This window comes from Physella acuta, unplaced genomic scaffold (assembly GCF_028476545.2).
Source record: "Physella acuta isolate Inbredline_101_S28 unplaced genomic scaffold, ASM2847654v3 ptg000411l, whole genome shotgun sequence".
Lineage (NCBI taxonomy): Eukaryota > Metazoa > Mollusca > Gastropoda > Physidae > Physella > Physella acuta.
This window is the reverse complement of record NW_026731930.1, coordinates 173,308-200,813: the sequence shown is the minus strand read 5'-3', so window position 1 is coordinate 200,813 and position 27,506 is coordinate 173,308. Positions and strand designations below refer to the sequence as shown.

Below are 27,506 nucleotides of genomic sequence, written 5' to 3'. Positions count from 1 at the left end.
ATGTTCTAGCATTCTACCATACCGTCAATAGCTACGTGGTCTATCGGACGTAATTGTTGACTAGGTGAATTGAATCTTATGTATTCTAGTTGTTGGACTATTTTCAAGACAAACTAACCATTTCAATTCTTTTTTTTTTTATTTGCAATTTAAAACAAGTGCAACAACATCCGCATATTTTACATTTTTCTAAATGTTCTTAAAAAAAAACAACATATCAAGATAAATTTACAAATGTATACCAGTATACACATTTTTTACTAAATTTTATCATCTAATGAAACCATTATGTTTATTTACATTTTGAAATTACGATTGATGACACATTAATCGAAATTCGAGAACATTGTGTGACCGACTTATTCAAATTTCTTTAAAATGTTTAAGTCAATTCCATAAAGTTTTCTGAACTCGGTAAAAATAAAAAAGCAATACACAAATAATATATACACTCACCTAAACTTTGATATTTCTATCAAAATGTTATTTAATAAATATTTTAATACAATACATGTCCGATTTAATTTTGTTTTAATCTATTTCAAATCATTTACATTAAGTTTATAAAGTTTGTTTCCCTTATTAAATAAACCGGGAGTGATCTCCCCTTAATTATCTTGAATATTGTTATTATAAAACGTCGAGATTTGCAAAAACCTCGATTTTTTGTTTGCACGATTACAATACTTTCTCTCTATAGGCCTACTCTGTATATACGAGACAGTAAACATAGAATGTGATGTAATACTTTCTCTATACTCTGTATATACGAGAAAGTAAAAATAGCAGAATGGGATGTAATTAGTAAATTGTATCTTTATTGTAAAAGAAAACACAACAATACATTTTGCTATAATGATTATAACCCTAGAATAAAATGTAACATACACTAAAATATATTATGTTCATTCAAGTTATGTTAACCTCAAGTTCTGAGCGGTTTATACGTGTATTTAATATAAAATGTGTTCAAAGTTAAACAGACACAGTGTTGGTTGCTTTAGTCGCACATCAAAGTGTGGCATTGTTGTTTAACTTCCGTTTACATTATACCCAAACATCCCACCAGCCATTCCACAGACTATTTGCCAAACGTTTCTACATAGATACATTAAACATTCTAGTTGCAATCCCATTTTGAAAACAAACATATCAGAACTGCACGACCTCAGACCACTGGTCAAACCAATGCAACCAACGACACGTAAACACATCTCAACAGACAACCTGAGACTCAGCCAGATCAGAAAGTGTAAAATGTACCTACGGCAATGTATCTATACCAAGCTGTCAGGATATCGATTGATTTCGTTGTATTTATGTCCCGAACAGAAAAAAAAAATATATGTTCATTCTAAATAATTCTCAAACTGAATGAAGAACAATAATCAGACTGGAATCGTATACATGTATGGGTTTCAAATCGATGACAGAGATGTACAGGCATGTGCAGCTAACTTAAATTATGAAACTAGCGACACTCGACCATATGCTTGTGCTTTAAGGACAACTCTACATATGAACGGCTTAGTAGACACACAGGTTTTGTTAGGACAGGCAGGTCTGTCGCATCTCCTTGGACATGCCCAGGATAATCCCTCCAACTGTCCCCATGTGTATCCAGGCTAGTCTCTCTAACTGTCCCCAGGTGTATCCAGGCTAGTCTCTCCAACTGTCCCCAGGTGTATCCAGGCTAGTCTATCCAAATTCCTCAGATGTATCCAGGCTAGCCTCTCCAACTGTCTCCAGGTGTATCCAGGCTAGTCTCTCCAAATTCCTCAGATGTATTCAGTCTTCTTGATGTCTTATCCCAAGTATCGAAGCTCAAGATCTTCCTTAGTCTGCCTCTTTTCTTTTATCACCTGTAGATTCCAGTTGAGTGCCTGTCTTCTTATGCTGGACAAAAAAAACACATTGCTACCAATGTAACGACAACATCAAACATAAATTAAACATACTTGTCTACGTGTTTTTATTTAGTTTAAAAATATGTATAATATTTTCTTAAAAAAATAATAGTGTTTAAAAAAACAGTTCGCAATAAAACAATTGAACGTGTAAGCCCCAATATATTTATACTAGGCATTCTGCCCAGCTTAGCTTAGGCTTTCGAAAACATTGAGAATTTGAATGCTTAATTAATAAATGTTAGCATTTTTTTTTAAATGGAGCGACACAACATAATAGTATTTTATTTGTATAGTATTTTATTTTTATTTTTTTTTAATTTTAATTTATTTTTTATTTTAACATTTTTTTTAACCTTTCGTTTTTTTACATTTTTACTTTCTCGTATATACGAAGTATAGAGAAAGTATTGTAATCGTGCAAAAAAAAAAAATCGAGATTTTTACAAATCTCGACGTTTTACACCTCACTGATACGGAAAAACATAATTTTGCAATCTTGTCCGTATGTCTGTGTGTGTGTGTGTGTGTCTGTGTGTCTGTCTGTCCGTGTGTAAACACGATAACTTGAGTACCGTTACAGCTAGGTTGATGAAATTTCAAATATAAGTATTTTATCAAAATCGTAGATCCGTATCAACTTTTGAGCGATTTCCGATTACAGGAAGTGGTACTTTTTCTACTTTGAATTTTTCAAAAGCCTATAACGTGAGTACTATTTAGGATAGATAAATGAAATTCCACATGTAATTAAAAGATTTAATTCTCTACCTTTTTTTAAAATTTTGAGTAATTTCCGTTGACCGGAAGTACTAATTTACGCTATTTCGGATTTCTCAAAAAACGCAAGTAAATTTATAAAGTACTAATAATATTGCGCACTATTACACACATTTGGTTTTGGTGCTCGCTTGATGCGCAATTTTTTTTCTACTAGATTTTATTATATTTTTAAAAGTTTAAGTAAACAAAAAGCATGTCTATATTCCGAGTTGACATCCCACGTAGTGTTATATTAGAATATTCGAGAAAGTTTAGGGGAGATCACTCCCGGTTTATTACTTTCTCGCATATACGAAGTATAGAGAAAGTATTGTAATCGTGCGCACAAATCACTTGAAATTTTAACAATTTTCACCGTATTACACCTCAGTCCTTCATCACATCCGAATTTCAATCGGGCAAAAATTATCAATCAAGATTTATCAAAATTAAGAGGTTTTATGCGTTATCCAGTCTGAAAAACTGGGCTTTGCAATTCTGTCCGTATGTCTGTGTGTCTGTGTGTCTGTCTGTCTGTCCGTGTGTAAACACGATAACTTGAGTACCGTTACAGCTAGGTTGATGAAATTTCATATATAAGAATTGTATCAAAATCGTAGATCCGTATCAACTTTTGAGCGATTTCCGATAACCGGAAGTGGTACTTTTTCTACTTTGAATTTTTCAAAAGCCTATAACTCGAGTACTATTTCAGATAGATAAATGAAATTTCACATGTAAGTAAAAGATCTGATTCTCTACCTTCTGTTAAATCTTTGGTAATTTCCATTGACCGGAAGTAGTAATTTACGCTACTTCCGATTTCTCACAAAACTAATGTACATTTTTAAAGTACTAATAATATTGCGCACTATTATGCACTTTTTTATTTGGCGTTCACTTGGTGTGCGATTCTTTTGTCTATGAGACTTTATTCTATTTTTAAAATTTTAAGTATTTAAAATGGATTAAAAATCATGTCTATAGCCCGAGATCCCATCCCCTGTTGTTTTATATAAGAACAAGCCGACCCGTGGCGTATCATACGCCGCTATTTAGTTGTTTTTTCTGCTTTTCAGTAATTCATAATTTGTGAATTCGACAGTACCAATGCTGCCACTGAAAATATTTGCTTTAAAACACTAAACCCCCATTCCCCCCTCCCCCCCCCCCTTGAAAGCAGCCTCCTCTTAGTTACCTCCTCTAAGTTTAAAATAGTTTCAAACTGAATTATCTGCCCCTAATAGCCGTCACCAAACTAAACATTTAGCGTGAACTACAACTCACCTGACCATTTGAGGGGGGGGGGGGGGGTAGCGATAGAGAGGAAAAGAGGGGACTGCAAGGCGCGCACTTGCAGCTTGTTTTCTAACGGCTCCCAGAAGATAATTATATATATAGATATTCGAGAAAGTTTAGGGGAGATCACTCCCGGTTTATTGATGTTCGAAATCATGTAAATAATTTGAAGTAAAGTTTCGCTTTTAAACCTAGGCAGGGGTCGGCAAACTTTTGAGACGGAAGAGTCAAAGAGGAGGTTTTAGCAAAAAAATCTTTTTTAAATTTCGCAAGGTCGAAGTCTCTGGAGGGGGCGTTTTTCTCTATATATTAATTACGGTAAAAAAAAAATTGAGAATACTCCCAAGAAGATTTCTGGGGGAAAAAAATAAAAGTTCTAATGGGCGGCGTCCAGATGGTGCATTTTTTGTCTATGTTAGTACTTGGCATCTACTAATCGAGGTTTCTGCCTTAGCGGGTAAAGGAACTCCTATATTCAGCGACAAAACTGAAACAGGCGCAACCGCCTGTGCCTCGTCCATTGCGCAACCCGAAGCGACCCGGGCTCACCTGCGAGCATTAAGGCGCCTACGTTCGTTTAAAAAAAAGGCTATACATTATAGACACAATGGGCAACAATACGTTCATTCTAAACAGCGCAAAGGCTATGGATACAATAGGTTGCTATAGTCGCTCACTAAATCGAATCATGTGTCTCTGCAGGGTGCAATTTGGCGTCCAGTGTTATCCCGCGAGCACTAAGTAAGTACCTTAGTTTTAAGGAGCACCATACAATACGACATTCAGTGTCCGTACGCGGCGCCCCTGCGGTCATGTAATCGGGTTCACGAGAGCGCAACCTTCCGTACCAGACACTTAGGCGGTGAGTGATTAACGGTAATATTACGGTGAGTGATTAACTTACACTTAAGGCTTTAATGCAGCACGCCATGGTAGTGGGCGGTAGTGTAGGAAACCAGTGCCTTGATAAATATTATCCAAACACAGGCATTGTTTTACATTTAAATAACTCAGCTTTAGAAAACAAGAAAGTACATTGAAATAGGGAGTAACTAAATATTATAATAGAATAGCGAATGTCTGTTGTTAATATTTATTACTATATTGCTCATTACCGAGTGTTGCAGACTAATACTTTTATGAGTTTTAAAAATAAAAAAAAAAAAAAAAAAAAAAAAAAAAAAAAAAAAAAAAGTAGAAACAAATAAAGCACACATCTGCACTCACTCATCGGAACTCCCGATTTCCATTAGGCGCTATGCAATGACCAGTTTCACATAGAAACAATGAAAGTATCTTACACTTTCTCAGCCTTTCTACTATTATATGTATGAGTCAATGTGTATACCTACGCATACAATTTGATATGTATTCACATTTAGATTTAAAAAAAAAAAAACTACACCCCCCCCTTGCATTTGACCGTGCTTGCGCTCTGTTAATAAACTTATTAAGCAAACACACAAAAGATTCAATTTTTTAAATTTTTATTAAAAATTTTGCGATAGTGCAATTAATGTCTAAACAGAAAACTCAGCAGCGAACATGCAAATTATTTCGACAGTATTGGGATTTAGAAATAAAAACATTAATGCTTTTCTGGCTTGCAATTACATTAAAAACAAGTTAATTAAAAAGTCTAGTGACATTTAAGCGCAATTTCCGTATGTTATCTAAAAATAGCTCTGTCGTAGCGTAAATCAAGAACAGGGTTAGTAAAACCAATGGTTAGTTATTAAAACGTTTTTTTATTAAATTTTTTTCAGTATTTTACATGTTTTATTTACAATAGAGTTACATGACTAAAAACCATTGCGCGCCTACTGAACGTGATGACGCAGCCATTGAACGTGATGGCGCAGCTATTGAACGTGATGACGCGTGTGGTGTGGTTGGATGTGTGTCCGCCGCTTTAAGTGGTATCTCCTCCTCAACGAAGCAATATCGAGGACTAGTTCCAAAAGCAAAAATGTTAAGCAAGTTCCAAGGATGATTGTGGGCCAAAAAAATTACCGGAATTCCTTCCTGGATTTCCCGGAAAAGCCAAAAAACCTCGAACGAATGCAGTTTTTGCTCCATATCTCGGGAACCAGACAACCTTGCGACTTGAAGCATTTACCAATCGGTTCCTGCCATAATTTAGACCAATATTGCCAAAGAAAGTTTAAAAAATATCCTTTCGTTCGGTCACAAAAAATTAATTAAGAACATATAAACTGACCGTCGTGTAGGTTTTTAGCGCAAAGCTGAGGTTCGAAAGGATTTTACCATAGCGAATGAGCGGAGGTTCGATAGGATTTTTTTTTAAATCTCGTTAATAAATAGTTTTTCTATTTTGTTTTGAATTATTAAAACTACTTGTGTTGCATTATTTATTTGCTGAATATATGATTTATCTTGATTTAAAATTGTTATGGATAACATAAGGAAATTGCGCTTAAATTGTCACTAGACTTTTTAATAACTTGTTTATTAAATTATGTTCAACCTAGTTATAATTCTAACTATTTAAGCAACTTATTTTAATTTCCTTTCCTTGCTAATTTATAAATCTGGAATGGGAGTAATCGTGATGCACTAGATTTTTTTTTAAGTACAATCATTTCTTCGCCAACGGTCAAACCACCTATGGTCAAAGCACCTGTGGTCAAAGGTCCGCGCACCGCGAGTACTACACGCCTATGTTAGTTTTAAGGAGTAGCCTACAATAATGATAATGCCGAACACGAATTTCGACTTTCTGCCTCCGACACTTAGGCGGAGAGTGATTAACGGTGATATTACGGTGAGTGATTAATGTAGTTAAACCGATAAATATGATCCAAGCACAGGCATTGTTCACATTTAAATAACTCAATTTTAAAAAGTATATTGAAATAGGGAGTAACAAAAATTTGTAATAGAATAGTAAGTGTTTATTGGTTTTATATATTATTATTACCGAGTGTTGCAGATTAATATTTTTATGAGTTTTTAAAATTTATAAAAAAGTTATGAACTTGTGTGCATGGAGCTGAAGAGCCGCATCTTGACATCAAAAGAGCCGCATGCGACTCGCGAGACACAGGTTGCCGACCCCTGACTTAGGTCATTCTTCTGCATGTATAGGACCTGAAACTCAGTTTGACGTTGCAAAAAAAAATGTTATTGCGTTGATCCTGAATGTGGTGAAACAAAGTTTGATATGTACAAATATCAAAAGAACTATTTGAAATAACTGAATATTAGTGAAGACCTGTCAAATGTGAGAAAAAGAAATTCATTAACCGAGGAAGCTCAATTAACGACAAGTATACTTAAAACGACTTCATCGCACTTCTTCTTTATGTTTATCACACATCGCGACTGGTTTTCATTTTACCATACACATCTATTTTTAATATACATCGAAGTTTACATCTATATTATTTTATCACTTTTTAAAAAAACGTTTAATTGATTTTATTTTGTCAAAAAAAAAATCATATTTGTTTTAATTAAAGTACTTCCATGCCATTGAATGTACTTGGTTTGTCAATTAAATACCTAATTATTTCCCTTGTAAATGTTCGGAAAAAAATATTAAGTTTTGTTGGTACATAGCCTACTTGATTGCGTTGATAATACTAAAATATGTAATCGTGTAAGATACGCAAACGTTACATTAAAGCGTGTCAGATGTAAGTATATCTCATCAGTGGTAGTATTTAATGTAATGCTTTTTTGTTATTGGTAGGGGAGGGAAATGGAACTGCATCGAGTTACGCGGTATTCTTGCTGTATTGTCCCTTTGACTGTTTATTTTAAAATGATTGTGGCATTGTTTTGACATACATTAGTTATGAGTTTATGGCACTGATTCCTTTAAACTGTATTTTAAAAAAAAGTAAAGATTCAAAATTAAAAATGCTAGATACTACAGGTACTGAAATGTAAACGTTAGGTCTATGTTTGAGATTTGAAAATAAAATAAAAAAATTACACAATACAAAGGCAGCCAGAAGTAAACATTTATGTAAACATCTATAAATAGAACAACACAAGCATGCCATAGATGGCAAATTAAAACAAATAGTTGAAACTACTTTAATTATGTAAATTAAGCTAATAACAAATATATGCACCATGTGTTATAAAAAAATGTTTCTACTGGTACATTTGAAATACTTTTTCTGTCGCTCTGACTTTATTACATAGACATTGTCGATGGTCATGTTATGATAATACGTTATGAAACAATATGTTCAAAATGACTAAAGCAGCTGGGCACACTTGGGCACAGATAAAGGGGGCAGCCCAAAATTCGAGTCCGATGGAGATGTGGTTGCAGCCCTTTGCTCCTCAGGGGCCACAAAGGAATGATGATGATGACTCGTTGAATGTATTTAATGATCTGCATTACCATTTATGACAAAAATAAGTCACAAGGCCTCTTCAGGCGCTGTCCAGATATATGTTCAAATCGATGTTTTGACGTATGTGTGTGCTTTTGATTAACTGGATTAACCCTCTATCATCATATCTTATGTGTTCAAAGCCCCTGACACGTATAAAATTACAATTCTTTCTTTATTGGTTATGTAATTGGTAAGGTTCGGCTGCTCCGACTGCGGACATAGCCGATAAATAAAACAACAGGTTCATGCAATCAATAAAAATTATAGAACGTGATGTAGTCAGTTAACGACCGAAAACATTTTCAAATATCCCTGCATACACACAGTTGTATATCAAATGTGAACTTATTGGAGGCTCAGATGTTGTCAAACAGATGGTATAAATACAGATAGATAAGACCTACAGTTAGACCGACAAATAGGCTTACATTTTAATAACATCATACACGTCCGTTACATTTCAGTAACATCCGTCACATATGTCTACAATTAATTGAATTATTTATCGTTTGAAATCGGTCTACAGTATGCGTATCATGTCACTCAAACCATGGCATATACATTAATTCTACATTAATTCTATCACACAAGTAACAAGCAATATATTAAGGGTAAGTATCCGGAAAAATAATTTGTGTCTACATCAATGTTAGAGTCCCTACAACTGGTGAATTGTTCTGACAATTAAACGTCATCTTCTTGGGAACAATAGTCACGTCATTCATCAGAAGTAACAGCATGTGTTGACACGGTGAAGTCCGATAAAGCACATATGTCATCTTCGATTCCAGACCACCGTTAAATAAATTATTTATTTTTTATTTTATTGATTTTGTTATTTTTTTTTTCAAGTAAGAAGTAAACATACATAGCTAAAGCAGGGAGTCACACTGTAGATAGAATCCACTTGTTTGCGTGTCTTTAAAAAGTGCAAACAAACTCCTTATAGTTTTTAGTCTTTAAATATTACAATAAAAATTTTAAGAGACAAATACATATAACCTTAGCTTGTTATTTTAAAAGAATGTATTTTTAATTTGCAATTTAGACTTATTAGTCGGGTTTCTGTATATTGTATCAGTTAATTTTCACGGCTAGTGAAAAAAACTAGAAGAAATTTGTCTCCCGTGTACTGTTTAGTATGAATAATTGGAAGTAATAAGTTAATACGTATGTTTAGTCAAACACATCTGATATTTGTGTATGATTTATGTTTACAATATGCCCAAACATTTTACCAACAATCCAACACTACTAATGTAATGGCGTCGTGTAAGACATTAAGACTGTGAAAGTTGAACTTTGAACTTATAATTTGCATTTACGCAGCGCGACCAACAACGGTACAATACAGTATCCATGCAACTGCCTATAAAGAATGTTTACATGTAGTATTTTAGCTTTTGTTTATAGCTTTAATGATATAACGCTTGTCTCGATTTTCTTCCAAAGCTATTATCACTTTATTTGTTAACCTTGGAATAGGTTAAAGTATGGTATCATTTAAACAAGATTTTAAGTGCTGGCTATTAAATCCAAAATATTTTCAACCAACCATATGGAGAGTTTCTAGCTACGATGATAGCACGTCAGCTAATCACTAAGGTGGCTTGGATACGGAACCCAATCAGTCAATTATTTTTTTTTCTTTTTTAAATGTTCCGACCAAGAAAGTAGATAGAGAAAAATCTCTAAGAATGTGAATGACTCTAAATGATTGGTATTTTTTTTTATATTTGATTTAATATTGTTGATTTATTATTTAAACACAATTCGCATCTCAAATTTGCACAATTAAAGTTGTGCGTGTGTTAAATATGGCAGGTATTATGTTGATACACCTATGAATCAAGTTATTGAAACTGTCATTTAAATAAGTGGTCGGAGTAGTCGAGTTATTTATTGCACCGATTCTCTTCTCGACATTTTGACTAAGATCAAAGTGTACTATCTGCTATGGGTTATGTACGGAGTCAGGTAACCCATCTGACCTGAGTGGACTAATTGCCCAGTTCACTTTTTGGAAAAAAAAATGTTTCATAATTAAATCATCAGTTATTTTGAACGCTAAATAATATTAGTAAAATAGATCATAACTAATTACGTAAATAACAACTTATTATAAAATATATAAAATTAACAACACATTGCTACCAATGTATAGACAACATCAAACACACATTAAACGATACTATGTACACGTGCTTTTATTTAGTTTAAAATATCAATTATATTTTCTTTTTTAAATAAGTACTGATGTATTTTAAGAAAACAAAATGTAGTTCGCAATTTAAAAAATGTAATGTGTATATACGTATATATTAATTATACTCCCCCTTGATCATTGTCACGTAGTTAGGTACATTGTTACTGCTCTAGTTGTGATTGCTATTGTATAAGGTTGGCAAAGAAAATAACGTACGCGTTATCTGCCCTGCAATATTACGGTACAGTAAACTGTAATTACTTGTTTAGTACTTATTTGTATTGTTTTAAATAAACTCATGTCTGAACTAATGTGTATGTAACAGTATAATACACATTTAAAATCCCAAAATTAAACAGCTAGTGGGTTACCAGCATTGATGTATTTCTTCAAAAGGAAATTTAACATTTTAACAAGACATGCATTTTTTTTAAAATAACAAATAGGTCTTTGGTTATGCCAAAAAATATAGTCTTGATACTTTGATAATAAGTTGCTTATAGATACGGGTTATCCTGCTACAGGCGATTTGAACACATGGACTTTGACTATAAGTGGGTTGTAGGTAACGATTTTATGTTTTTTTACCACATTGTCTTTGCTAAGATGTGGTTTGTCCACACATGTGTTTTATACATATAGGATATTTAAATAGCGTACACATGTTTTACGCATATGCATTTATTACACATATATTTCAATAGTTAAAAAAAAATTTAATTGCAATATTACAATTTATGGCACTTTACTTGAACCAGTGTTTCTTCCAGAGCTTTTTCTTTGGGGGGGGGGGGGGGGGCGGACACTGTTAAAAGCATATATTTTCTATACAAATTATATAAATTTCATTTCGTTCTGGGGGGGGGGGGGGCGGTATAATTTTTTCGGGGGGGGGGGGGGGGGGAGGGCTTTGCTGGAAGAAACTCTGAATTGAACTATCCTTTTTTCCAATTAGGTCCGATACTTTTTTCTCAAAATAAAGCACATGAGCCAACACACACAAACACGAATAGTTGCTTCATATCGTTATCTACATAAATCAGTTAAAAAAATAATAATAAGCAAAACATTTATTGTACTCAAGTTGTATTGACAACACTCATACATATACAAAATGTCTAACATAATTAGTTGTTTGTTCATATCGATTTAAACTATTAATTCAAATTTTAAAAAATACGATATGGTTATTTTAAGTTACTTTTAAAGACACCCGAAGTATTCTGTATATCTTAATTCCCAAGGACAAACACAATGCCTTTTTTTCACATTCTACAGTGAGTGACCCGTAATATAATTGTGGTGACCCGTGGGCTTTTGTTGGTGACCCGAGGGCTTTTGTTGGTGACCCGTGTGATTTACTGTGAGTGAATATATCAATGTGATCTAAGTTATCTCAAAAAACAGGAAAGAAGACGATGGGGAACAATGCATTGATCCATTTCAATTCCCTTACTAAATTTCTTCTAAGCCGACACAAATGTAAACTCACAAAGTAATAAAGGAAACAGTTGAAGTCTCGTTTTATTATTGCTTCATATTTTTAAAAATACGTTGTAGGGTAAGGTGATTATCTTGAGTATGTCGTGTGATAGATTGCATGGCAAATGTATAATGAAAGTCAAACATTATAAAATTAGGAGATCAGTGTTTACGTAACGACAACTCACGTCGCATAACAAATGTTATTGTAATGCTACATTTTAAAAACATTTTTAATGTTTCCAAAAGCAAAAGTGTAACAGTACGAACATTAATGCAATGTTAATTTATTTTATCGGTTTAAAAAAAAAAAGTGTATAATATGTCCTTTATCCGGCCGCTTTATTTAGCTTATACACACTTAAAAAAAAAAACCACATATTTTAAGTTAAATTTGAGACACCAACGGTAACAATTATGGTACCAGATCGTTACTGTCATTGAGTTCGTCATGACGTGATCGTAAGGCTAAGTAAACAATTATTAACACTTTAATTACAATTCCTTAAGCGGGACCTAGTGACAAATAGACGCCTTGTTTTGTTGTTTTTTTTTGTTTTTTTTTTTATTGTTCACAACAATTGATTTAGTTCTAAAATTGTTATGTCTCCGTGGATAATGTGACCTGAATTTAAGTGAGATAAAACGAGAACTTACAAGTCCTATTGTGGATATTTTCATGATTGGTCTAGGATATCCGAATGAATGTTATATACGTTATGTTGAAGCTTTCATGAAACTGACCTAATTGAAACATTAATTCGAGGGCGCCAAGGGGAACTAGCGGGGCGGGAGGGGTGGGGGGTGGGGGAGGAAGTGGTTATGTCCTGTTAAGTCGATAGTAAAAGATTTATATCATTCTCAAAAGCAGGAAGTATGCTCATATTTCAAACTGTCTAGTGAATATTACATAAGCATACTTCATCGCGTATCTTTAAAATTTGTAACACACATCGTGAAAGTGTTTAATATTCAATGACATACATATTTTAAATATAAAACAAAGGCATTTTATAATTATTTTCAAATATACTTTTTATACAAAATATGTATGTTTATACACGTAAAACGTGTGTGTTTTATTCTTTTTTTTTGCAAATTTATTGTATGTACTTGCGTTGTTAATTATGAAGGTTATTACTTCCCCTGCAAAAACTTTCAGAACAATATTGAAAAAAACACATAAAGTATAACACTTACATCGCTCATCAAGACTAACAGTAAAGTAGACTTACCTTACTATAATCACTATTTTGTTTTGCAATTCGATGCTAGAAATGTTACTAACATTTAGACACATGTAAAATAAACTAAATAAACATATGTAAGCATATATGATATATAGTAGCTATGTTGGGAGAGAATTAGATAAGCTAATTAAACAAACAAAAAAAAATATTACTATTTTTTTTTAATTATGCGATAGTAGAAAGAGCACAAAAACGTAAGGTCATTGAGAAATCGAAGTATTTCGAAAGTCGTGGAATTTAGAAATAAAAACATAACTGCATTCAATGCTTGCAAATACTTAAATAATATAATAAATGCTTTGAAAGTGCCCCGTTATTTTAGCTTTTTAATAAACTAATTAATATTTTTAATACCAAATTGATAAAACGTTTTTTTTTTATTTAATTAGTTTCAACCGAGTTATACTTTTTAATATTAGGAAAGTCCTCCATGGGTAAAAACTTATAAAAACCCACCCATCCTTCTTTGAACGTGTCTCTCAGAAAGTCGTTTGCTGGCAATTCAATGACCTCAAGCTAGAGTTTTTCTGGAAAACTGGCCACATGTGCTTACAATGGGTTTTGAAACAGGCTCACATCGTCTGTCTTTGAATCCAAGTCAGAAAATTTCTACTAATACTGCAGCTGGGGGTCTTTGTTGATCTCTCATGCAATTGCCGTGGGGAACTTAACAGTAGCTTCAGCCATGAAGACCTTACACTGCTGAAAGTGCGTCAAGTTGTAGGCCTGTACTTGTTCTAAAAACATGAACAGTTTGGAACTGAGTGCCTTAAGGTTGGTGTATAGATCAAAAACTAGATTTCCTTGTCTTGTAGTTTTAGGTTCAGAAATTTAAAATGACTAGTTAAGTCTGCAGCATAGGCACATTTCTATACCCACTATTTATCAGACATTAATAGATGTGCTTTGCCTTTACTTTCTAGGAAGTAAAATATTTCATTTCTTAACTTAAATACTCTACTCAGAACTTTCTTTTAACCTAGCCATCTTACTGCTGTGTAAACTGCTAAATTTTACGATTATGTGTCTGTATCTTTCAACATGTCTTTGAACTACCTATGGTTGAGCCCACGTGACCTTATTAAATTCATCATCTTCACCACAAGATTCAGTACACTGCTAATGTCCATATATTTAGCACACAAAGATTGCTGGTGAATAATACAGTGCAAAAATATTAGTTGTAGAATGTTTTTCTATTTCGTTTGTCCAACTAAGCATTTATGCATGAAGCACATGTTCTTTCCCCCATTAACAGCCATGTAACTGATAATAGTCCAGTCCTAGTAATAATTTGCAAATTTGTGTTTAACTCATTAAATGTATCCTCTCCAGTAACAGTGCCTTACAAGTTATGTAAGGAAGACAGCTCTTGTGTTATGTTCATGTCTTCATCCACACCTCTAATGAAGACAAGCAGTAGAGGTGGAACAGCTGTCCAGCGACATCCATTGCAATTAAAAAATGGCGAAGCATATTTACATTTTTCGCTATTTGAGTCACGATGTTTTCACTCATGTCTGCAAAACGATGGACAACGGTATTTGCTCCTAAATCTACAATTTAAAATTGTTTTGAACTTTCTGGAGAAAGATCTTCGCGGGCTGGATGCAGAGGCGTGGCGACCCTTCCTGGCGGCCGGGGACAAACTTTTGATTTGCACCCTCCACCTCAGACTTTCGATTTGCACCCCTCCCCCCTCTCAAACTTTCGATTTTCCAACCCATTTTGGCGCCCCCCGGGGACATATGTTCCCCCAGCCCCCCCCCCCCCTCCCCCTTCGTTACGCCTCTTGCCGGATGAGAGGACCTCACGGGCCGCAGAGTTTAGTGACCCCTGGTTTAAATCATGAGAAGCCTTGCAATAAGTTGCCAACATGTATGAATAATAAACCAGAAATTATGTAAAAAAAAAGAAACCAAACTCCGGATGAGAAACCCACCATAACAAAACGTTTCCTGGGTTTCTCTAATACTTAAGAGCAGTGTATACATGAGATTTTGTGAATCAATACGTACTATTAGTCTATGCCTAAAAACTTTTGATGAATAATAACCTTAATATGTGTTGTCTAGTTTAATTTTGTATTATTGTAGTTTATGTTTATAAATAATTAAAATATATTGACACGCTTAGAAAATAGAATGTTTGTGTTTTTTCACGTGTGTGTAAGGTTGTTAGCCATTCTACATCATGTCGCTGAATGCACGGATCAATATATGCATCACATATATGACCATAGACAACCGATGTCTTTTAGTTAGCATTACCTTTGTACCATCTTATCTCCGTTCTTTTCAACTGAATTGGAAGACACATTCTTTTTTCATTCTTTTGAACATGTGGCATTTTAAAAGGTAATAACTTTTTTAACCAAAAAAACGAAAGGATACACGTAGTATTGTTCAACTTGAATAATTTGCTTGTTGCTGAAACCAACATTACAAAAGCACACATTATTCGTTTTCTAAATGTTTAAATAGCATTAATAAAACGTTCAAGATCAGCTCTTTTGTTTAAGCGTTAAATAATAATTTAAATTTGATTTAATAGATCTTAAATAAGGTGTGAGTATATTTTTCTTATTTTTCTTCTTTTTAAATTTTGATTTATTTAGTTAAGAATCGGTTTTGTGTCTTTGAGTTGTTTCCCATTAATGCTGTAGAAAATAAATGGGAAGTAATTGCGATATGCTCGTTTAAAATGCCAATTCAAATTAATATTCATTTACTTAATTTATGATCACCCAATCTCGTAATAACTGTGTATTTCCACTAATAAATAGAAGATACCATTGCCTTAAGATGGGCTGATTATTTGAAGAGTTTCAAATGAAGTTGTGTGACTGAATGAGAGGTTATATTAGGGTTGGGTAGAAAAATGTTTGATTTTATATATAACTGCAATGTTGCGTAATGAATATACGGTATATATCATTTTATATATATATATATATATATATATATATATATATATATATATATATATATATATATATATATATATATATATATATATATAATGATTGAATGATTATAAATGTTGGAAGTTTTTTATGCAGAGTAGTGAAGAATACATATCAGGGGCGAAGCGATGGGGGTGCGGGGGGTGCGGACCGCACCGGGTGACACCATTTAGGGGGGTGACACCAAGGCAAAAAATATCAAAATATATAGAGAAAAACTTGAAGGGGGGTGCAAATCGAAAACTTGAGGGAGGGGGGGGGTTGCTAATCGAAAGTTTGCGGTGGGGTGCAAATCGAAAACTTGAAAGTTTGTCCCCGGGAAGGGTCGCAACGCCTCTGGGGGGGGGGGGGGGTAGACACCATTAAGTGCCGCACCGGGTGACACCCGACCTCGCTACGCCACTGATACATATATTGCTGTCAGCTAACACTAACTGTGTTAATACTAGATTTAGTTTTTACTTTCTCGTATACGAAGTAAAGAGAAAGTATTGCAATCGTGCAAAACAAAAATCGAGATTTTTACAAATATCGACGTTTTATACACTTCCCTGAGTCGGAAAAATATAGTTGTGCAAACTTGTCCGTATATCTATTTGAGTGTATGTGTGTGTGTGTGTGTGTGTCTGTAAACACGATGACTTGAGTACCGTTACAGCTAGCTTGGTGACGTTTCATATATAAGTATAACATCAAATGTGTAGATCCGTATCAACTTTTCAGCGATTTCCGATAACCGGAAGTGGAACTTTTTTTACTTTCAATTTTTAGAACAGCTTATAACTAAGTACTATTTTAGATAGATAAATGAGATTCCACACGTAAGTATAAGATCTAATATTCTGCCTTCTGTAACATTTTGAGTATTGTCCGTTGATCGGAAATGGTAATTTATTGCTACTGACAATTATTTTCAAAAAAAAAAAACGCGTGTGAATTTATAAAGTTGTAATAATATTCCGCACAGTATATGTTTATAAATCACTTCAGTTTCTCATGTAATAGTTTAACAAGGAATCGGACTCGCATGATTGCTAATGAGACTAAAGATCTACATTTGTGTGTTTCAAATCAATGACAGAGACGCACACACGTGTACATTTAACTTAAATAATGAAACTAGCGACAATCAACGATATGCTAGTGCTTTAAGGACAACTCTACATATGATGGGTTTAGTAGACACAAAGGTTTTGTTAGGATAGGCAAGTGTATCCAGGCTAGTCTCTCCAACTGTCAGCAGGTGTATCCAGCCTAGTCTCTCCAACTGTCCCCAGGTGTATCCATGCTAGTCTCTCCAACTGTCCCCAGGTGTATCCAGCAGTGTTTCTTCCAGACATTTTTCTCCGGGGGGGCACTTGAAATTTTCGGGGGGGCGGTAAACTTTCTTCGGGGGGGCGGACACTGTTAAAAGTATATATTTTCTATATAAATTATATAAATTTCATTTCGTTCGGGGGGGCGGTAAAAAATTTTCGGGGGGGCTTCGCCCCCCCGAAGAGATGCCTGGAAGAAACTCTGGATCCAGGCTAGTCTCTCCAACTGTCCCCAGGTGTATCCAGGCTAGTCTCTCCAACTGTCCCCAGGTGTATACATGCTAGTCTCTCTAACTGTCCCCATGTGCATCCAGGCTAATCTCTCAAACTGTCCCTAGGTGTATCCAGGCTAGTCTCTCCAACTGTCCCATGTGTATCCAGGCTAGTCTCTCCAACTGTCCCCAGGTGTATACATGCTAGTCTCTCTAACTGTCCCCATGTGCATCCAGGCTAGTCTCTCAAACTGTCCCTAGGTGTATCCAGGCTAGTCTCTCTAACTGTCCCCATGTGCATCCAGGCTAGTCTCTCAAACTGTCCCTAGGTGTATCCAGGCTAGACTCTACAACTGTCCCATGTGTATCCAGGCTAGTCTCTCCAACTGTCCCCAGGTGTATCCAGGCTAGTCTCACCAACTGCCCCCAAGTGTATCCATTCTTCTTGATGTCTTTTACCAAGTCAATTTGCTCCAGGTCTTCCTTGGTCGGCCTCTTTTTTTTTCCTGTAGATTCCAGGTGAGTGCCTATCTTTTTATACTGGCCAACCAATTTCCATTCTCTCTGTATGAACTCTTAAGCTGGCATCTGGTTTGTTTGTTGCTATGCGGGATTATGTCGGTTGTGAAAGGCTTTTTATTTTATTTTTGTCAATAAAACAAATGGCAATATTCAAATGTTTATATTAGCAACATTTACATACAAGTGATACAGTTATACATATTTACATAATGGCAAAAACGTGATGAAACTAATATTGATATGTACAAAAAATCGAAAGCATTACTATTTGAATTAACTGAATGGTAGTGAAGACCTGATAAATGCGAGGAAAAGAAATTCATTAATCGCAGTAACTGGAAACGACTCAATAATTGTATAAACTGACTTCATTTCACTTTTAAATATAGGTGTAACACACATCGCCACAATGCGTCGTGTTTGAATAAATGTTTTTAAATAGACTTTTACATATTACTTTTTAAAAATATAAGATAGTATGTGAATTTAATTTTTTTTTGATCTAAAGAATAAGAATTCTGCTTCTGTTTTAACTGTATTCGTTTTATTGAATGTAATTGGTTTGTCAAGTAAGAAGCTAATTATTTCCCTTGCAAACTTTCTAGACTTGTTTGAAAATAATTGTTGCAAACTTATCTGCCTTGGTAAACTAAACAAAAAAATATAAATAAATACAATAACACAATTTAAAATAAATATTTTTTTTAAAAATATGTACACTACAGTGCAACTAATCGTATAACACATTTAAATTGAACTAAATAGAAAAAAAAGGTGTTCATTTAAGATACGTAGGCGTTACGTTAGAACCGGGTCAGATGTAGCTAAATATAAAGGTGTGTGTGAGATATATATGGCAGACATTATATTGATTTAATTATTCATCAAGTTATTGAAGCTGTAACTTATAGTAGATACCATAATGGTCGGAGTAGTCGATTGATTGAACGCACCATTTCACTTCTCAGCATTTTGACTAAAATCAAAATGAAAAGTTAGTTATTAGTTCTGTACGGAGGTCTTACCTATGGCCCCAGTTTTTCTAACCTTTGACAGGTACCCGTCTGAGATGGGTGGACTAATGAACAATGATATTGTACTTCGACAAACTTAACCATTATTTGTTCCGTTGTAAAATTTAAATCGTGGGTCTAGTTTTGTTGAAGTTGCAAAATTAGACATACCATTGGTTAAAATGTGATGGGGGGATTATATAAATGTATGCGTTATATATCATCTATATATTCTCACTTCTAAATATTGTATTAAACACGCGCACAATACTCTCGCACCAAACCATCTACCGTCAAGTTCACACCGTCCTTAGTAACCTCACCTAGTCTTGTCTAATTCTATCTAGATCGTTCTACGCCATGACACATACCATTAGTGACGCATGATAATACAGTAAAAACTATTTTTAAAAAGTACTGTATACGTTTAAACTTTTTCTTTTACACGATTAAATTAATGGATACAACCTTTATCATTTTTATTTATATATGTGAAAGTTCAGTTAATAATCAAATTCTCCCATGTTTTAGTTGTAATTGTTTAAAACATGAGTAGCTAATGCAATAAGTTGCCAACCTCTATGAATAATACACGATAAATTGTTTCCAAAGAAATAACTAACACCCGGATTAGAAACCATAAGAAAACATTTCCTGGGTTTCACGAAATAGTTAAAAGCAGCTTCTAAATTAGTTTTTGTGAATCAATACGTACTATTAGTCTACACCTGAATAATTTTGAAAAAAAATGACCTTAATGATGTGTTTTATAATTTAATGTTGTGTTATTGTAGCTCATGTTAATAAATAATTTTTAAAAAAATATTGGCATTCTCAGAAAATAATATGTGTTTATTTCCCCTGTAGGTAAGGTTGTCAGCAACCCTACATCATGTCGCTGAATGCACGGGTTAATATATGCATCACACAACAGAGAGTAGCCTGATGACCATAGATAACAATCTACCCTCCCCTCTTTCTATCCAGGTGTCTTAAAAAAACAACCGATGCATTTCCTTTAGCATTACCTTAGTTAAATCGTAGCTCTGTTCTTTTCAACTGAGTTAGAAGACACATTACATTTCTCATTTACTTGTATATGGCTAAATGCAACAGGATCATACTATTTAAAAGTAGACGAATTAGCACTTTATTAACAGTTGGCTTTTTAAAGGAAAATTATTTTTTGTTAGCCTTTTAAGTCATGGAGGTAGCAATGTGACCTACTTAGGCATTTTTTCTTTATTTGTATTATTTAGTCTCCTGAGTTTTGTGATTGACCTTGGGAGAGTTGTCAATTCACCGGTTCTCATCGGTCAACTGAACTCCGTCACGTCATGTGAATGGATTGTTTAATCCCTAGCAGACCCTCGACCAATGATCCTGCGACCGTGATGATCCTTAACAGATCCTCAACCAATAGTCGTAGGACTTTTGAGTGATCTCCCCTAATACTGAGCTGTATTTAATCTCGTGCAGTTCAAGTCTAAAGGCAGCTAGATTGACCTTTGGACTAGGAGAGAGATGTGCCGTATGTTTTGTGCGCCATTTTCAGTTGTGTAGTTTTGTGGCATATTTTATCACATTGTATAAGGTATGGTGTGAACATTTTTGGTATTACTGCGATTTTGTTCTGGTGTATAATTGCACCCTTTGTCACATCGGTGATTAGTGGACCTTTTTTGAGTTTCTATTTGTTGTAGAGGCAATATGTCTATTATTAAGATGTGTGGTATTTATAATGCCATTCAGTTGTGTCAAGTAATGTTCTTTAATGGTGTTTAATATACTAAGCCACAGCTGTGATATATAGTGATTTTCTTTAACTGTAAGTTGGAGTTTTGAGTTTATTTATTGTACTCTTAAAGTCTGTACATTTTGTACAACCCCAGTGTCGTAATCTTGTACACTTATTAAAATGGTATTGACAGTTTTAAGTCGTGTTGAGTCTCTTCAATTTGTCGTGTTTTACCCCTAGACATCAATAACGAGCTCACGTCAAGTTGTTGGGATTTCATTAGTGTGACTTCTGTCAGTGCCATCCCAAACGAACCGCGGCTGTCGGAGAGCGGTCATTACAGCACACAGTGTTACACTTAATAATTTTATTTGTCTCGAAATGTAACTTTAAATAATGTTCATTTTCTAAATGTATCAATAGCATTAGTAATACTTTGAAATTCAACTTTCTATGTTAGGCTTTTAATAATAGCTTAAATTTGGGTTATGCGATGTTAAATAAAGTGTGAACATTATTTTAATTATTTTTTTGTTCTTTGTACATTGATTTATTTAGTTGTGAATTGGTTTTGTGTGTGTGTGAGTTGTTTTCCGTTAGTCGTTTAAAAAATAAATGAGAAGTAAGTGAGAAATGCTGGTTTAAAATACCAAATCAAATTAATATTCATTTACTTTTGATCACCCAATCGTATAATACGTGTGTATTTCCACTAATAAATATGATATATCATAGCCTGCAGATGGGCTGATGATTTGAAGAGTTTTTAGATAAAGTTTTGTAACTGATTGAGGGTGTGACCTATCTGATTGTTCTGCTTATTATATAGTTTTCGTGAGTATGGTAGTGCAGGTTAAATGGGGTTCAAATTCTTTAGCAGTCTTGCTCATGGTTGTTACATTGCAACTAATCCTTCTAACAGATGGTGTGAGCAGCTTCTATAGCAGCAAAATGTACGATCCTACTCAGATGTCCCGACCTCAACCACAGTCAACTGTGGGGAATGTCCAGACATGTACTCAGCTCCGTCTTCAACACGTTTTTTATCAAAGAAAAATGGGCCCCAGGCTTAAGAAGTCACATAATCAGACAACTAATTAGTCAACATAAAATACTGAACTACGAACGACGGACGTGTGGACAAGTGGTTTATTAAAAAAATTGTAACATTCAATATTTGTGATTTTCCCTATTGTTTTGTAAATGTATAACATAAAATAATGGAATTGTTTTATTTTAGTTAGCCAGATTGTGTTTAACCTTAAGAATTCTAAAAATCTATAACGACAACATATGTGACAGAGCCAGAATTCTTTTAAGAATTATTTTAAAAAAAAAATTAAAAAATAAATAAAAACAAACAATTAAAAAAACACTTTTATTTAACGAGTAAATATTACCGTTGCAAAAAATAATCTTTCAATGTTTTCTTATATACTGCCGTTGCCTCTTGTGGCTTGTGTTCTTTTAACACAAAGGGTTCAGACACATAATATAGCTGCAATACAAGGAAATTGTTCCCGTGGTGTATTATAATATTTGATAGGCCTTTCGAATAACTTAGGAGACTATTCTCGAGTGGGTCCATATAAACCGATGCATTATAGATTCATTTCCAGAAAAAAATTATTTTAATATAAAATATTATTATTAAACAGTAGGCCCAATATGAAAGACAGACCACAAATTTTTTAAACCGACTGAATCTTTTGTCTTTGAAAAGAGTAAGCAAACTCGATAAAGTTTTCGTTAAATAGCAAACACAAAAATACTCAAAAACAAAGTGCACATTCACGTAAACGTATTAGACTTTTTCTACAACTTGCTATTTTGTAAATATGCACTACACGTCCGACTTTATAGCTTGTTTAAGGTTTTATTGTTTTAAGTAATTTACATAGCTAGTGATATAAACTATATGAGATTCGTTTCCCCTGTAATAATAGGATGTAAACATGGGAAGTAATTAACAAACTGTATCAATATTGTAAAAGTACTCAACTTTTTTTTAAAGTTGCTTCATTGGCTACAATGTCTATAACTCTATAATGAAATGTATATTAAGCAAAATATAATATTTTCTTTCAAGTTATGTTAACATTGAACTATGCGCGGGTTATGCATTTGCTTAATATATAATGTGTTCGAGTTAAAGAGGCAAACTGTGAAAAAGTAGTCAAAAAATTGTATGCTTTTGTCATACATAAAAGTGTGATATGTTGGTATGGCATCTGTTTATACTATACCCAAGCATCCTACCCACCATCCGACAGATTATTTTCACAACATTTTTACAACAAAAAAAAACTATACACATTCTAGTTATAATTGTTGTAATCCCATGGTGAAAACAAATATATCAGAACTGCACGACCACAGAACAATGGCCAAACCAATGCAACCAACGACACGTAAACACACCTCAACAGGCAACCTGAGACTCAGTCCGATCAGAACGTGTAAACCTGTAAGTAATTAGTTTTTCGATCTTTTCAAAATGTGTGTAATCCTTACTTGTTATTTTAGTCCTATTGTTTTTAGTTTCTCGTATCTACGAAGTATATAGACAGTCTTGTAATCGTGCAAAAAAAAAAAAAAAAAAATCTCGACGTTTTCAGCTCCTTGAGTCGAAAAAAACATAGTTTTGCAAATATGTACGTATATCTGTGTATGTATGTGTATGTGTGTTTTTCTATGTGTGTGTCTGTGTGTCTATAAACACGATAACTTGAGTACCGTTACAGCTAGGTTGATGTACTCTCATATATAAGACCAAACGAAGTATTCCGTTGATTTATTTTGGCTAATGTATCGAAAGCCATAGAGCTAACATTATAATAATTGTATCTAGTCTGGTGTTTCTGACGTCAAAACAAACTCAGTTTTCCAAATATATAGAACATTACTTGAAGCTTAGTTTATTATTATAGTCGGTAGTGTGTGAGGGTGGGGGTAAATGGAGATCTACCGCCAGTAGTGAGGGTGGGGAAAAGCAGTACCACCAGTAGTGAGGGTGGGGAAAAGTAGTATCACCAATTGTGAGGGTGGGGAAAAGCAGTACCACCAGTAGTGAGGGTGGGGAAAAGCAGTATCACCAATTGTGAGGGTGGGGAAAAGCAGTACCACCAGTAGTGAGGGTGGGGAAAAGCAGTACCACCAATTGTGAGGGTGGGGAAAAGTAGTACCGCCAGTAGTGAGAGTGGGGAAAAGCAGTACCACCAATTGTGAGATGGGGGGGGGGGGGGGTAAATGGAGATATACCATATATATATATATATAGAAAAAAAATCGCGCCCTGCCGAGGCGCCATCCCTGGAAATTTGAATTTTTTTTTGCACACCTCCCCAGGAATATTCTCAACATCTTACCAAAGTTTCATGGCGATCGTGTGAACGGTGTCACTGCAATTCACTTTTATTATTTTTATATACCGTACATTGAGAACAATCGCACCCTCCCGTGGCGCCGCCCTAGCAAAATTCAAAATGTTTTTTTTTTTACAGAACCCTTACCTAGAGTTTTATATTGAACCGATATTATCCCAACGTCTCACATTTATAATAATTTTTTGATATCGTTTAGCTTTTGGGCACTGGATGAAAGAATGACTATAGATTTTTCTTTTTAAATAAATACTTTTTGAAATATCGTTTTGTTTAAAAAAAAAAAAAAAACGTCATATAAATGGGTCTCTAGCAACGAACGGCCCCATGTAAATTTATTGAAAAAAAATCATGTATAACGAAATATGGTTAATCACGCAAAAATTAAGCTGCATACTGATTTTGAATTGTTAGACAATGATTACATTGTTTAGGACAGCTAAAAATACTGATAATCTTCAATTGGGTTAGCCATACTATGGTCTAAAATGCAGAAATTATGTTCAAACATCTAGTTTTCTTTCAATCTAGCATCCATCAAAGTGAATAACATTTGGAAATAAGTAAAGCTGTGACTGGAACATTTAATTAAGATATAATATACAGTTGGCGAATTGTGATCAAATACTTTTTAGTTGACTGGATGTATCAATATACATGTTCAGTCCGTTGTTTTTTTTTTTATCGCGTGTTTATGTGATATTTTTTTTTTAACATACGATATTACTGTTGCTTACGTATCCATCAGACGCAACCGCAGGTGTTGACTTAGTTAATTGAAAGCTTTGGATTATATTCTAGACATACACATGTTTTTGTTTAATATTATTTTATTCTTCATTTTATTTTATTTTTTATTTATTTTTAATTAAAATATTTAGAGGAGTTATTGTGGTACATAGTCGAATATCGAATGATACACTTATTCGCATATCTTTAAAAAACGTAAGCAATATCAATAACGTTTTCAAAAAAAAGCAAAAACAAAAAATTCTAGAAACGTAGATACATTCACATAAACAATTCATATTTTCTTATAAACTGATTTTTGTTAATATGTATTTACTGTAAATGTCCGTCTTAAATGTTTATCTAATGGTTATTTTTTTTTAAAATCATCATTTATAGGCTAGTGATATACAATGTGTTTGAATTATTTCCCTTATAAAAAACAAATGATTAAATGGGGAGTAATTTTAAACTGTTTCTTTATTGTTAAAAATACATTAAAACAAAAATACATTTTTAGCTAACATGTATATAGCCCTATATAATTTGTTAATTTTATATATGTTAACCTCGAGTTGTGAGCGGGTTATACATGTTTAGAACGTGTAAACTATACCTACGGCAATGTATCGATCCTAAGCTGACTTTCTATGAAACGATTAAGTTTTATTTAGACCCCGAATGTATACCAGTCTCATCTCTAATGATACCTTTAAAAAATTGTCAAAACTAACTAAGGGGTGTAGCAAGATGATCTCTTTAGATGTAGTGACAAGCACAACCACTCAAACGACTGTCAGGTTTCCATAAAGAAGTAGTTGCTGTTTTTGTTACTCTAAACACTCCATCCAGTTTTATGTTAAAATAGAACACAGTAATGCATGGGCCATGAGACGTCATTTATTGACGATCACTGTCTCATTTAATCCAATTGTCTCACAATATAGAGCTAGAAGATTAAACACAGACTAAGATACACATAATCAATTTTATACCAATTAATAGTTGGAAACTCACATAAATATGTAATGTTAAAAGGATCTATTTTCTAGATCACTTCCATTTCGTTCTGGGGGGGGGGGGTAGACTTTCTTCGAGGGAGGTGGGGGCAGGGGGGGGGGAGTTGTGGCCAAGCTAGTAGAGATGTCTGGAAGAACACTGATAGACAGGTACCCATCTGAGCTGCGTGGAGTTTTCTTCCTATAATCTCCAATTCTCCGTATACATATTTCAAGGCTTCAACCAAGACGCATGGCTCTGCATGTATACGTTTCGTTCTTCTATTTGTGTAAGTATGTACTACTAATATGTATTAGTTACTTTTGTGCGAGAAAGTGTAACCAAATGTATTTTTACAGGCACATTATTATATGCCAATAGTTAAAACAATTAATTAAATACATATCTGATTAGATCTTGTGATTGAGTATATTTTATAAGTGATGATATGTAATGTAATGCTTTGTTTTCATAAGTATAGGATAAAAAATACTTTCTTGACTTACGGTCATTTTTGTGCATGTATAGGACCTGGAACTCAGTTTGCCATTGCAAAAAAAAAAAAAATACATGTTATTATTTTAATCCTGAAAGCCCTTTTAATGTAAATTATATGTACTGGAGTTTATGCATATGCCATAAAGTCAGCCGTTACACCTATATATTATCCTAAAAATAAAAACAAAAAAAAAGAAAAAAAAAATATGTTTAAGGGCTCAATTATTCCTGTTTATATGTTGAACGATCCGTGTATATTTGTGTTGTTGTGTATTGTTTAAACAACATAAATGTCTAATACGATACCCAGCTATCTGCTCTACAATAGTTCATCATATGTATTTGTTGATTGCTGATGATTGACCTAATGATGTGTTGTGGAAGATTTGAGTGACCTCTTGTATTTGTTGGTTGCTGATGAATGACCTAATGATTTGTGCTGGAATGGGTGGCATCTTGAGTCCACCCAAGTCTGGTGGGTAACTAACTCACATTAGGGAAAGTAAATGCGGCTGGGCATAGTGCTGACCATACTATCTCTTCAAATGCCCAGGTCACAGAAACAATTAAACTCTACTTCACTTGCCCTATAGACCGTTATGTTTGAAAAGGGAACTTCACTTTACTTTTTAACAATATCTCTCATTTGGCAAATTAATATTTAGGTATGCTTGTATAGTCGTTGTTTAAGAGAGAAATGGGTCATAATGGTGAGTTAATTTTTAGGGTCAGTCTAGGGTTTTCGAATTATCATTGTATGGGATCTGTTTAAGTTTTCATAGCACAGTTGTAACATTTTCGTATGAGACTAAAAGAAACACGGTTATGTCGGAAGTAAAGTTTTTTTTT

General features: G+C 33.9%; 1 protein-coding gene across 1 annotated transcript in view; it reads right to left on the bottom strand.

Annotated features, from left to right (window-relative positions):
* Window positions 1-1,836: 1,836 nt before the first annotated feature.
* LOC131942545 (uncharacterized) overlaps window positions 1,837-27,506 on the bottom strand; it is a 123,349-nt gene continuing 97,679 nt past the window's right edge. Inside the window, exon 3 of the mRNA XM_059302443.1 lies at window positions 1,837-1,896. Coding sequence (XP_059158426.1) covers window positions 1,837-1,896 — 60 coding nt within the window. The remainder of the gene's footprint in view (window positions 1,897-27,506) is intronic.